We start from the raw sequence: 12,332 nt of genomic DNA on the forward strand, positions 1-12,332 counted from the left end.
AGGAGCACACATTAACGAATTATAGTCAAGTATAACCATCTATAATTAAATTCCCTTGACAGAGTACAGGTTGTGCAGTAGCTACTCTCCCCCCAACCACATGGTTATCAGTCTTGTAAATTCAATTTAGATCACTTTGCTTCATTTTTCAGTGTTCAACTAGTATGAACAAAGAGTGATTTCTGACAGTAGGTTTTCAGGCAAAGACTTTTTTTTTGCAAAAATGCTACAGGAAATATTTTTTTACTGTGAATAATGATTGGTTATGCAACCATGTTCTTTTCTAAAAACCACAGGAAAGGGAGGCATACTTTCCATAAGTCACTTTATGTTGATAGATCAATCACAGATTTTTTTTCCACTTAAAAAAGGTTAACTAGATATAATCTGCAGAATCTCAGTTACTTTATATGCAATAAAACCAGTAATCAAGTATCTGATTTTACTGCTTTTTAATAACACTCTGCATAAATGATCAGATAAGAGTATCATAATCTGTAAAAATAATTCATGGATTTTAAAGTATTTTTGAGTATCCTCTGTATCTTCTGAAAGTATGTGCTTTTTAGAAGTATAGTATTTGAAAGCCCTGGGAAGTACTGAATCAAACTCAAAGATTAACTGTTTCAGTTTTAAAGAAAATACTTTTGGTCATATAAAAGCAGTAATATGCAACATGGGAGAAAATGCACTCAGTTCACAGGCTCAAAATAGGGATGTGCACAAGGGTTTATACATGTAGGTCTTTAAACTGAAGAAAAATTGTATTTAGTATTAGCATATGATTATTATTAAATATTACACCCTACAACAAAAGACCATTAATACCCTAATTTGAGTCTTTGCTTGTCTTAAAACCGAGGCAAGTATATTCTATTAAATAAAGAGGACCTCTGAGACTACAACATTGTAAAATGAATGTCTACAGCTCCATGATATTAAAGGAAGCTTTCAGTTTAACACTCTTGCATGGAAGTAATTACAACATATGCACACGTGTAGTGTACAAAATGTTAAGAACTAGACATGCAAATTCATTTAAAGTGCACCTAGAGATCACCACCACTCCTGCTCAGGTCTAAGGAGATGAATGATTCATAGTATCTATAAAATACAGCTACTCATGTTGGTTTGCACTCTTTGACAACCTGCTCCTGCTCTTTTTTTCCTAGGCAAATAATATCAGAATTACTTGATCCAAACAAGGACTGAGAAAAAAAATTGCTGTTAATAATACAGCCCACTGTACAATATTTCATGAACATATATATTCATGTGCAACATAAAACATTAATACAGAATTTTCATTACTCATTTTGATCGTGAGACTGAGTTTGCCATCTGGATTTTCTGCACTTAGAAAATAATTCAATTCACATCTAGATAACATCCACATGCATACAAGCACACTAGTGTGCTTCCTTCTGTAAATTTGTTGGAACGCTGCTCCTCTTGAATGCTCTTCTCAATGCCTAACTATCAACCTCAAGGCAAAGGCTCACTTAGTAGACATTATGGAAAACTGCAACAAATGCCAAGTGCTAACAACACATGTACTTCAGCAATACAGTTAAGAGTGTGCATCATAGAACAGAAAACCTACAGCTATTTAATCCACTTGGGATCGTTTTGCAACAGACAAAATAAACAGAATAAGAAAGTATCTTAGGTACAACTACCTACTAGATACCACTTTTACCTTTGACAGATGGAGAAACTATATGGAAACATTCTGCTTGAACTGTCTAGCCATCTGCATATTTAATATCTGAACACTCTCCAAGAACACTCTGTATTAAAAAGTCTTTGCTTCTCAGAGAGAGAAGCAGGAGAAAACTACATGAGAAACCCCATATAATGTCCCCCCCATGCTCTTACTTTATAAATTAGTAATTTATTCATACTGCTTACTTCTGTATCTGTAAGATGATCTGTTAGTCCTACTGGCATAGTGCACATGCTCATATTTCAGTTCATGGCTTGTTGGAGTGGCATGTGTAATGCCCATGAGACATCCTTTACTATAATTATAGATGACCTTCAAAAGAACTGGGCTTTTGACATCCTGGCAAATTGTTATAATCACCATGAACTAAAATACATTCTAACTTGCCTTTTCCACCACCACCCTTAAATTTAGTCTGATTTTAGAACTTCCTGGAACCATCTTGAAATCTTATTAAATATTATTTACTATCTGATTTTCTGATATATGGGTTGTCTACATCAGCCAGAAAAATGTTGTTTGCATCTGCAAATTGAGAACATTAGCTACGGAAATTACTGAGTCAAAATAAATATGAAATATAATCAGGTTATTTTAGGCAACGGCATTTCCCTACCTGTATTGTAATTCCATTTGTCATTATATCCTTTAGAGATATTTCCATACACCAACATTGTTTCTAAAAGTTTCTTCTTGTTATTTTTCCTAATCCCTTTTTCTTCTCTGCTTTGGTATTTATGACCTGTAGTTTATCCCATACTCCAGACTACCCAAAAATCTCAAAGCGCTACTCATTTTGAGCCTTGCTGGACTAACCAAGCTGTGACACTTGAAAAGAAAGCCGGCTGTCAAAAGACAGCTACTTACCAAAGCCTGCTAATTCAATAATTGCTTTTGAAAACCTGTGCCTTGTGCTGAGCACTGTGTTCTGCCACCCCAGCCCACTTGGAGTAGAGGGCTGCTTCAGCAGGTCACGCAAGCCCAACTGGAGTTTTGCCATTTACTAAGGGCCAAATACAGCCCATTTGCTTCTAAATCCTATTTGCATTTGTCTTCAACATCTTTACAGGCTGGTTCCATGGGTAAGCCTGGTTATGGAGCTCTCGAGCGGTGGAGAAGTGTCACATCAGAAGGTTTCAACTGAGGTGAAACTGAAGATGTATTGAAGCTATTTACCAACTTTATGGGTTTCATGATCTGATTAATAGCAGCTTAACTTCCCACTTTACCATGCTGAACTGTTTGCTTAATTGTCTATTCAGTTAGGAAAATAATGATTAAAAGGGAAGGTGATTTGCAAGAATTAGGTTTAATTCATACTGTACACTTTTTTCATTAATTGAAAGCAGTTTGAGTGATCTGCAGCAGGCATTAGGTAAAACCTAGTACTGATATATGACTTTACTCTGGGGAAACAGGATGTTAAGTAGTCTACTGTACAAAACCCCTAAGTTTTTATAAAAGTTCTAGGTTATGCTGGTAAAAGTAATTTGTACTGGTTACCAAACTGCGACTCAGAGTGCAATTCTCACTCCTGCCCCATTCCTGAGACTGCTATTCTAGATAGATAAATATGCATGTTTCCTAAAATAACATACTTTCAAAGCAATCTGGCAGTCTACATGACAGAAGAACACTGGACATAAATCTCCCTCTCTCTGTATTTCTGCAATATTCTTTTTAATTCTTGATTTGTACAATTACTGTGAAAGTTTGTTTTTTTTTTAAAGTACTTTGTTGCAAGGTACAACTGGGAAATATTAAAGCTCCTTCCCACATTCATGAGGACTGCCTCCTTATGAACCCTAATAATTCAAACATTAAAGTCTATTTTTATAAGTATTTTCTTTCACAGGTAGCTATCACCAGACTGCCTAATTCTTGCATTCACAGGGAAAGACTCACACAGTTCTTTAATAAAATGCCATCTAGTTTCCAGTTCCCATAATCCTTTTTGTTTACAGAACAAAGTCGTAACAGGCATGCCAGAATGAAAATGGGGATAATGTTCTTTCTATTCGATAGAAATCCTCTGCAGCTTTTCAGTACGGGAATACCAGCCATCAGCAAAACACAGGACTGGTATCTCAAACAGAGTCCAAATTATATCTGATTCACTGACCCTTTTCAGTCTTTGCCTCTACCACTCACTGGCACAAAGATCTGTGCTTTTCACATCCCTTTTGTCTTTATTTTAGAAAAAATAAAATGTGGAAAAAGAGAATAATCATCTTAAAGAGGGAAAGCACTTGTATTTCGACAACTGCTTTTGTTTTAAAACACAAAAAGGTTTCTTTCCATTTCCCTCCACTCTGTATTGTTTAAGGCAGTTTCACTACAGATGAGCCTATAGGCCCCTGCAGAGTTCTGCACAGCTTTTTTCTAAATGATGCTAGCTGAAAGAAAACTCAGTAATAAATGTCATTTCTGTACTCTGGAGTATGCAATGCACCTTTAATACTTTCCCAAGCACACCATTCTACACAGTAATAAAAAGAAGGATTAAACACTAATCTCTTATACCCATAATGCATCAACTGACTACACCTGCTAAAATCCAATTTGGTAATTAAAAAATGTATCTACTGAACAGTCAAACCAGGAGACTAAAGGGAAAGTACTGTCTCTGCAGCTAGCTAGCAGAAAATGGTTTCAAAATTGAGGCACTTAACACAAACCTATTTTTACCTCTATTCGTTTTTATGTGACCTTAAGCAGCATAAGAAACAAATACCTACAATTACAGTGCAGCAATTAAAGGGCAGTTTTTGTGCTACAGTAATGACTTAAATATCTAGTAAAAAACTGGATAAGCCACTTTTCCTTTTATTCTATCTTTAGAAAATGCCAAAAAAGTTAGCTTTTTTTTTTTTCCTTTTCCCTCACTAGCAATAAGAAAAGTGAGAACAGAGAATAGATGCTTTTATATGTTCTCTATGCTAACTGTTCTTGGCCTGAAGTCCTTTTAGGCTTCAGGTTTCAAGGATTTTTATTCCTAACTCTCCTCTCTTTCTTCTTTATTGTTCCTTCTCCCTGCCTTTCCAAACATTCTGTTTTCTAGTTTAAAGAAACTTTATTCCCTGATGCTCCCATTTTTTCTGCCCCCTCTTTCAACTGTGCTCCTGACAGAGGTACTGAGGTGTCAAAGCACCTCTAAATTTCAGGCTGCAGCTTAGGCTTGGAGCACACCTAGGCAAAAAGATCATCGGAGGCTGTTTTTACAAAAATAAACAAATTAACTAACAAACTAAATATCCGGGCACCTACAGTTTCTGTAAAAAACCAGAACTTGCTGAAATATCAAATGGGTGCATACCCACAAATGAGCTGATGATCTATTTTCTAAATTCAACCACTCAGCAGCTTTAAACAGTGGCTTAAGCCCCCACACTAAAAGGGGTTTAGGAATAACAACAGAACATAGGAGAGAAGCATATATCACTTTTAGGCAATGTGTCACTTCTCACCAGGGAAATAAATAAAAAATAAAATTAGGGATTCTTCTCATTAAATTACAGGACTGCTCAGGCAGAAGTGAGTGTTGTATTTGAACAGCATTGCATCAAACAAAAATCCCCAGCACTGACAAAATGGCAGCACTCCTCTCAACAATCCATTAAAAAAAAAGTCTTGAAGCAGATGTGGGACCGCGTAATGTTCTGTATTCTGCTGCATTCCCCAGGATACCACCTGTTTCTTGAGATCACTTTGGCAGTCCCTCCCATGTGGCTATGGATGCTTCAAGGGGAAAGGGGACAACTCTCCCTAAACCCGCCTTTCAGCTTCACAAACCAGCACACATTTGAATGCAATGACCCTCCACAAACACCAATACAGATCTTCCCCTGCTTCCTTCCTTCCTCTGTCTGCTCAACACTGGTGGCTTTTGTCACTCTCCCGCAAGTCACTCCTCTGGGCATACTATGGTCTAATTTTCCAAAGCTGCAATTATTCTTTATGACTTTTAGAAGGTCCTTAGTCATACTCTAGTTACTGTGACAGCTCTGTGCACCACTTTGCTGAAAGACAAAGGCTGTCATTCTTTTGGGGGAACCTGGAGAACCTTCCAGCCAATGGACATGGACACAACTGCAGCAGCATCCCCACAGCAAACAGCAGGCATGGCTGATCTCAGAGCAGAACCACCCTGTGCCACAGGGATGCTCATTTCCTTAGCAAATGGATAATGGTGCAAAAATACCCTGCTTGAACACTGTGCTTTTGTATTAAACAAGGGCAAGAAACCTGCCAGTTGCCAAAGGGACTGGAAGAGACAGCAGAGACAGCCCAGCACTATTTACACTGATGTGGTTAGATAGCAATAAAACCCATAAATCCCACGGATTATAGTATCACTGGATCATGTCCAGTAGGCCTCAGGCAAAACACTAGTGGCATGGCAGCTTAATAGTATCTAGTCAGACCCTGGGTTTTCATCATTATTATTCTTAAACAGAGATACCTGACCTTAAAATTCAGAAAAAGCTCCTGGTGACTGGTGCAGGCTAGTACAGAGTATTTCACAACCAGGTCACAGTAGTGCTGCCCATAACAAAGCAGAGGATTCAAAAAAGTTGTATGTCTATCCTATTATGAGGGAGTACCTGTGGGTGAAAGTAAGCCCTAAATGGGTATTCACTCCATGTGTGTTGCTTTCAACATCTAAAATAGCTAAGGTGACATGGTAATTAAATGGTTACCATTAAAGAGGAGGAAGTATCAAGGGAACTATTAGGAAAATGCTTGCTCTCACATATTTTAAGATTATTATTTGGGTTGTTCACAGAATCTTGTTATAGCAACTCTCCAAATATGCCTCATATTCCCCCTCAGTCCAATATATGTGTGCAGATGACTTAAAAATAAATGAAGAACCACTGGTATTAGATTTAGACTTAATTAGAAATATGTAGGAAATTACTTGACCCTGCTGACTACGGAAGTTCACCTAAAACACTACAACATCATAGGGAAATCTTAATGTTATCATCAATCCACACCAGGGAGCGAAGAGTAATTAGTACATACATTACATATTTTTTCCTTAAGAGCTAAAGTAAGTCCAAATCAGAAAAAAAAATCCAATGCTGGAATACTTTCTAGTGACTGGCACTTGGTGAATGCTCTCAAATGATTATTATTTTTATCCTCCTGGTTGACTACCTAAACCATTTTCTCAAAGAGATGAAAACCACCCATCCTTGCAAAGTCACCAAGTATCAATAGCACAAAAGGAAAAACAAAAGAGGAGGAGAAACTTGGACTTTCTATGCCATGCTGCAGAGTGAGGACCTCAGACTTGAGTTTTTTCAAACAATATTTTTATTTCATGTAAGGCCCACCTGACTGTAGGTAAATTAGACAAACACTGGCTCCAAGCAGAAGTAGCACCGTTGCTTCATGTCTGACTGCACCATACTATACAAACTCATTAAAATGACCAAGATGAGGTTACTTGTGTACATGTGACACAGTGTAAGCCAAAATTTAAGTGATGCTACTTTCCTTCAAGATCTTTTACCATTTTTTTTTAATATCTTGTGAGGGATTACAAAATTACGAGGCTCAGATAATCCCCTCAAATTCAAATTGACAGTAATTGAATTGACAGGAATAAAAGAGGCGTTACACCAGGAAAAAAAAACAGATTAAAAAATGTTTTCTTAGCAAAATGCAGACAAGCATGACAGCAGCACAACATGGTACCAGGATTAATACAGGAAGGAGAAAAAGAAAATAAATCCTTGGATACAATTTGCAGACAAATGAGAGAAATACAGACTTCATTCAAGAGGGAACTTTCAGTACTGCAAAATTAAGACATACTTCAGGATTCTATGCCAAAGCAATCCTGTGCAAATTTATGCAATTTATTCCAGGTGGAAGGAGAAGAGACAGACCTGGCTGAACAGACACTTGTTTTACAATCATGATTCAGTCTAGTCACAGAAGAACAGAGAAGAAAAAGAACGAATCTTCTGATATACTCAAAGATACTCTTCCTATGATAAATGCAGCTTTTTTCTTTCTTTTTTTTTTTTCTGGTGTCTAGACTTTCCTGTGGGCCTTGTGAGCACAAAACAGAAGACACTTGACATTCAAATTGTGTTAGATTGGAATAATGCCTGAAAATAGCAGGGGCTTGACTGATTGAACTAGAACTGAAAATTCTACTTTTAGCAAAGCCTAAGGATGAGAGCAGGGTATTACCTTTCTGAACCCCTTTGCTGGATTCAACAGTTACACGAGCTTCGAGACCAAAGATTACAGTTATAAATATCTCAATGAAAACCCCACATGTGATAATGGCTCCTAGAGGGAATCATTAGGATTCATTTCTGGATGTGGCAATTAACCTATTACTGTCTGAGTCACAATTATTTTGCTGAGAAGCACTGAGCTGTTGCATTCTATGCAGTCTTCATTTTTCAATTATTAGTCACAACATTCTAAGTTCCTTTGCAAAGATTACACAGCAACACCCTCTGAATGCCCAGACTGCACCCCAAGTGTCTGGGGATTACTTCTACAGCAATTGGTATAACAGGATTGCTCCCTGATGGGGAGTTCCTAGGTACAAGATGAAAACTGGGTAACTTCTAACATTTACATGAATCAAATACAATACAAATACCTGAACAACGGAAATGCTCAGTAACTTGCAGAATCAATCCATCACAAAAATGAAACTACATCTTCCTTTAGAAACCCAAGTACTGTGTTATTCCAATAGAAAGCGCTTCTTGCTTTGCCTTCCAGAATACTAAATATTCATTTCCAAAAGGAATCTGAATGGAAAAGCCCCATTGTAATAAACATTTTAACATTTCAATGGCTATTTCAACTGCCATCTGTATTCTTCTCAATTTTCCTCAAATGTTTGAATTCCTCAAAAAGACACCTGTGGCATTCACTCACGAGAACAAGCATCTCTTTTCACTTCTTCTTCCCAAAAACAATGCCAGTTTGCAAAGGGAATAAAGAAAGCCACGCTACGCTTGCTGTATACTTCAGAAAATACTATCCAATGTGTTCTACAGTAATGACTGCTGATCCAGAGATATTTCTCCTTAGGATAAGCATTACCATGAACACCTTGTGCAAAAATCACGGAAATGCTGTGCTTTGATGGCTAATATAAGCAGATTCATGATCCATCTAAAAGACTGCTGAAGTTACTCATGGCAAAATTCTTTCCTTTCCTGGTGTATGATGCACTGTTCCTCTCTAATACTATACTCCAGATGTGTCTTTGTGTGCATGTGGATATGCTTTTGATCCGTAAATGCAATAGTGTCACCAACAGGGAGAACACCAAGTCATTCAGTGAAACAGCATACTGAGTTTCTGTTGAAACAAAACTGCAGAGCATGAAATAGCAACCTGTCATCAGATGTTGTGAGTCTGATGTTCATGAGTAGCAGATACAAAACTGCTCTCTCCTCTCACCTCTGTCTGAGGGACCTGACAGCCATCTGCAAGCAGGTGACCAGTCTGCATCCATAGGCAAGGACTGGAGTCTCTGCAGCAATATTAAGGATCTATTTCACTAGGATTTAGGGCTGTGTTTTAGGAAGTTAAAAAAAACCCCAAAAATAAACCAAACCAAAAAACAAAACAAACAAAAAACCCCCAAAACAAAAACAACAAAAAACCCCCTCCTCTAAAACAAAAACCCACCCTGAAATCCACAAACTAATCCATCACAAAAAGCTACAAATCAACCATCCCCTCCCACATGCACACCCTGAAAATAAAACAAAATAGCCCCCACAGCTAAATGCATTCTGTTCCTTTCAAGTAATTTTAGTGCACACATTCGCCACTACTTTGTACTTTCTATTCAAAGGTGCACATTCTAACTGGAACATATATCCTTACTCACGTCACCCTACCCCATTTTATAGTAAAGGTGAGGAATTCAGTTACCCTCAGGAGGAGGCTCCCAAGGAACACAGCCTGAGAACCTGCAAACACAGGCTCAGAAGTTCTCCACAAGGCACTATCCAGAACATATGGAATCATGTTTTCAGCTTGGTTTGGACAGGCTGCTCACAGTCTTTGTCTTGAAGACCTTACTGCCAGTGGGGAGAATCTACGTGGCTGGTGGAACACTTTGATGAGGTAATCAGACAGGTTAGCAAGCAATATAATCAATTTGATCTGCTCATCTTAGCTGAGCACTTGGACTTCAGAACAACTCTTATTAAGTCAGGCAATGCCTACAGTAAATGAGTGATGTGTTATTTTGATTTGCCTCTCAGGGCTCAAGATCATGGTATCTAAAGCTCACCTTCCCATGAGAAATGGATTTCTGCAAACTGAAAGCAGCCTCTCCCACAGCAGGAGGAAGCAGCAAGTGAAATGGAACAGATCTGACCTTACAATAAACATCTGAGCTACATTTTAAAATACTGGCACTGAAATGTTATTACTTTACTTTGATATGCTGCCAAGGGAAAGCAAAGAGCCACTGAAAATTGAACTTCATTTTGAGGTCCAGTCCATTTTTCAGTAATCCTTGTGGTACTGTGTACATAACTTAAGGATGTTACAAAAGGCAACACACTATGATGTCATAAAATAATAACATTCATGTGAAGTTCTTAACAGATTCATGCTTAGTAGTGTCATAAATAAAAAAAAAAAAACATCAAGGAACATACACATGATGCCACAAATTAAATACATACGGTACCCTGGGTATGGAGAAAGGCATTTGGGGAAAATTAACCAGATTTTTGGCTCACATGCACACAACATGGCTGCTGTTCCTTATTAGAAGTTAAAAATTTATAAAGTTCACTACAGTGTGGGTTTTTTTTTTTTAATAAATGCAGAGATGTCATTTTTAATGTACATCTGCTGGCATTTTGTACATTATAGCCATAACTTACAGATTTTCAAAACAAATGGTATAACCAATCTACATGGTTTTTCCTTAACTCTTTTATTGATGGATATCTCCAATATACAGTTCAATTTTTTTTTTTTTGAGTACCAAGGTAACAAAAGGAACTTGAGACGTGAAATTTTAGCCACCAAACTGATTTATCTGTGCTACTCCCAACAACCCCCATAATAAAAATCAGTAATAGCACTCAGTTCTGTCTTCAAATCACATTCAACTGACTCATGTCTCTCTATGCTACATAATTGTTTTTACAGTAGTTTACTTCCAGATCCAGCAGATTTCTGCACCTTCGCCAAGTACTGCAATGTCAGTTTATTTTGGTATTAATTAATATCCTTAATACAGCTTGACTCCACTATGTCTTTTCTTAGCCTACCTTCTTATACATGACACAACCCTATTCTCTGCCTTCACACTTTTCAACCACATGTCTTTGAGAGGCGTTTGCCATCAAATGTGTCCATGTTTTTCAGGGCAGTACCATTGCCATGTAGATGCTTGTTCTATCATTCTCCCAAATGGGAAAGATGGAGAAAAGTCTCTAAAGGTAGCAGACCCAATGGTCTTCCCAAAATCTTGGTGCAGAGTGGCAGAGCCAAGACCAACATCAATGTCTTAAACAAAAAGGTCTTCCTCACCTGAGAAAGCTTAACTCACAGTATTTTAGGGGACAACAACATGGAACACTTCACTTCTTTCCACTATTCTATCAAATGCATTCTCCCCATCACAACTAGAGATGCTGCTATCTAATGATGGATGAAAAGCAAACAGAATTCATGTTGTGTTTACAAAAATATCAGAAACAATTCTTAAATTAATTTTAAAAAGCAAGCAAAACCTAGGTTCAGAAAACTTCCACAAAGGAATCAGAAATCAGCACCAAAGTCTGTAAAGAAAAATTTGGAAGTCATACTGAAGTAATTAAGAAGTGCATGAGAGAACACAACATTACTCCCAAAACACTGTCCTGAAAATCTGTCACCACTTAAACTATGTACTGAAATCTTTGTTGCTTTATTTAGAAAAAAATAAATTAGTATGATCTGTGTCAATGTTTCCTCTCTTGTCAAAGAGAACCATTCTTTCTTTGTAGTCTCAGCAGGTCAAAAGCACAGGTGAGCTTGTGATTTTCATTTATCTGAAGGAAAAACTAGATGTTTAAGATCAAAAAAGCTATTTAATTTCTCTAGATGAAAATGGAAAGGGTGCATCTTTTCCTAAGAATGTCTTCTCAGTCATGTAGCACATTTTATTTTTTAAAAATTTGCTAATATTTGACATTTCACTGTGGTCATCAGCTGCAGAAGGCTGAAATTTGAGAGTTCTCTTATTAAAGTAAAAAAAGGTGGCTTTGTCCTTTCCTTTTTTCATCTGAGTCTGAAAAACATTTAGAAGGCCTGGTCCACAAACATATTTTGATAGTGCTTAATGCTGTGTTGCTAATTATCACTGTTTCCCAAAATTAAATTTACCAAGTTTTAAAAGGTGCATTTAGGTTTCCTGATATAGTACTTTACTACATTTACTGGACCAAATCTGCATTCCTCATCTGCTCATAAACATCATGCACACATAGTAATGGTTTGATTATTTGCTTTTCTTACAATAAATAATAAATTCAAATAAAAACAACACCCAGACTTTTTAAGGGCTTCAAATGCAGCTACTATAAAACACCATCTAAGGTAA

At 37.2% G+C, this 12,332-nt stretch overlaps 1 protein-coding gene across 5 annotated transcripts in view; it reads right to left on the bottom strand.

Moving 5' to 3' along the window:
* Positions 1-12,332, bottom strand: part of CDH2 (cadherin 2) — a 114,384-nt gene that overhangs the window by 41,033 nt on the left and 61,019 nt on the right. Inside the window, exons 1-2 of one of the 5 annotated variants that reach the window (XM_064384826.1) lie at positions 9,656-9,766; positions 9,176-9,248 (exon numbers count right to left, since the gene is read on the bottom strand). The exons of 3 other annotated variants lie outside the window; for them this stretch is intronic. In XM_064384826.1, coding sequence (XP_064240896.1) covers positions 9,176-9,248; positions 9,656-9,751 — 169 coding nt within the window. In that variant the 5' untranslated portion in view covers positions 9,752-9,766. Of the gene's footprint in view, positions 1-2,342; positions 2,416-9,175; positions 9,249-9,655; positions 9,767-12,332 lie in introns of those variants that run through there. One more of the 5 variants, XM_064384843.1, reaches the window with a different exon arrangement.

The sequence above is a fragment of the Passer domesticus genome, chromosome 1, assembly GCF_036417665.1.
Source record: "Passer domesticus isolate bPasDom1 chromosome 1, bPasDom1.hap1, whole genome shotgun sequence".
NCBI lineage: Eukaryota > Metazoa > Chordata > Aves > Passeriformes > Passeridae > Passer > Passer domesticus.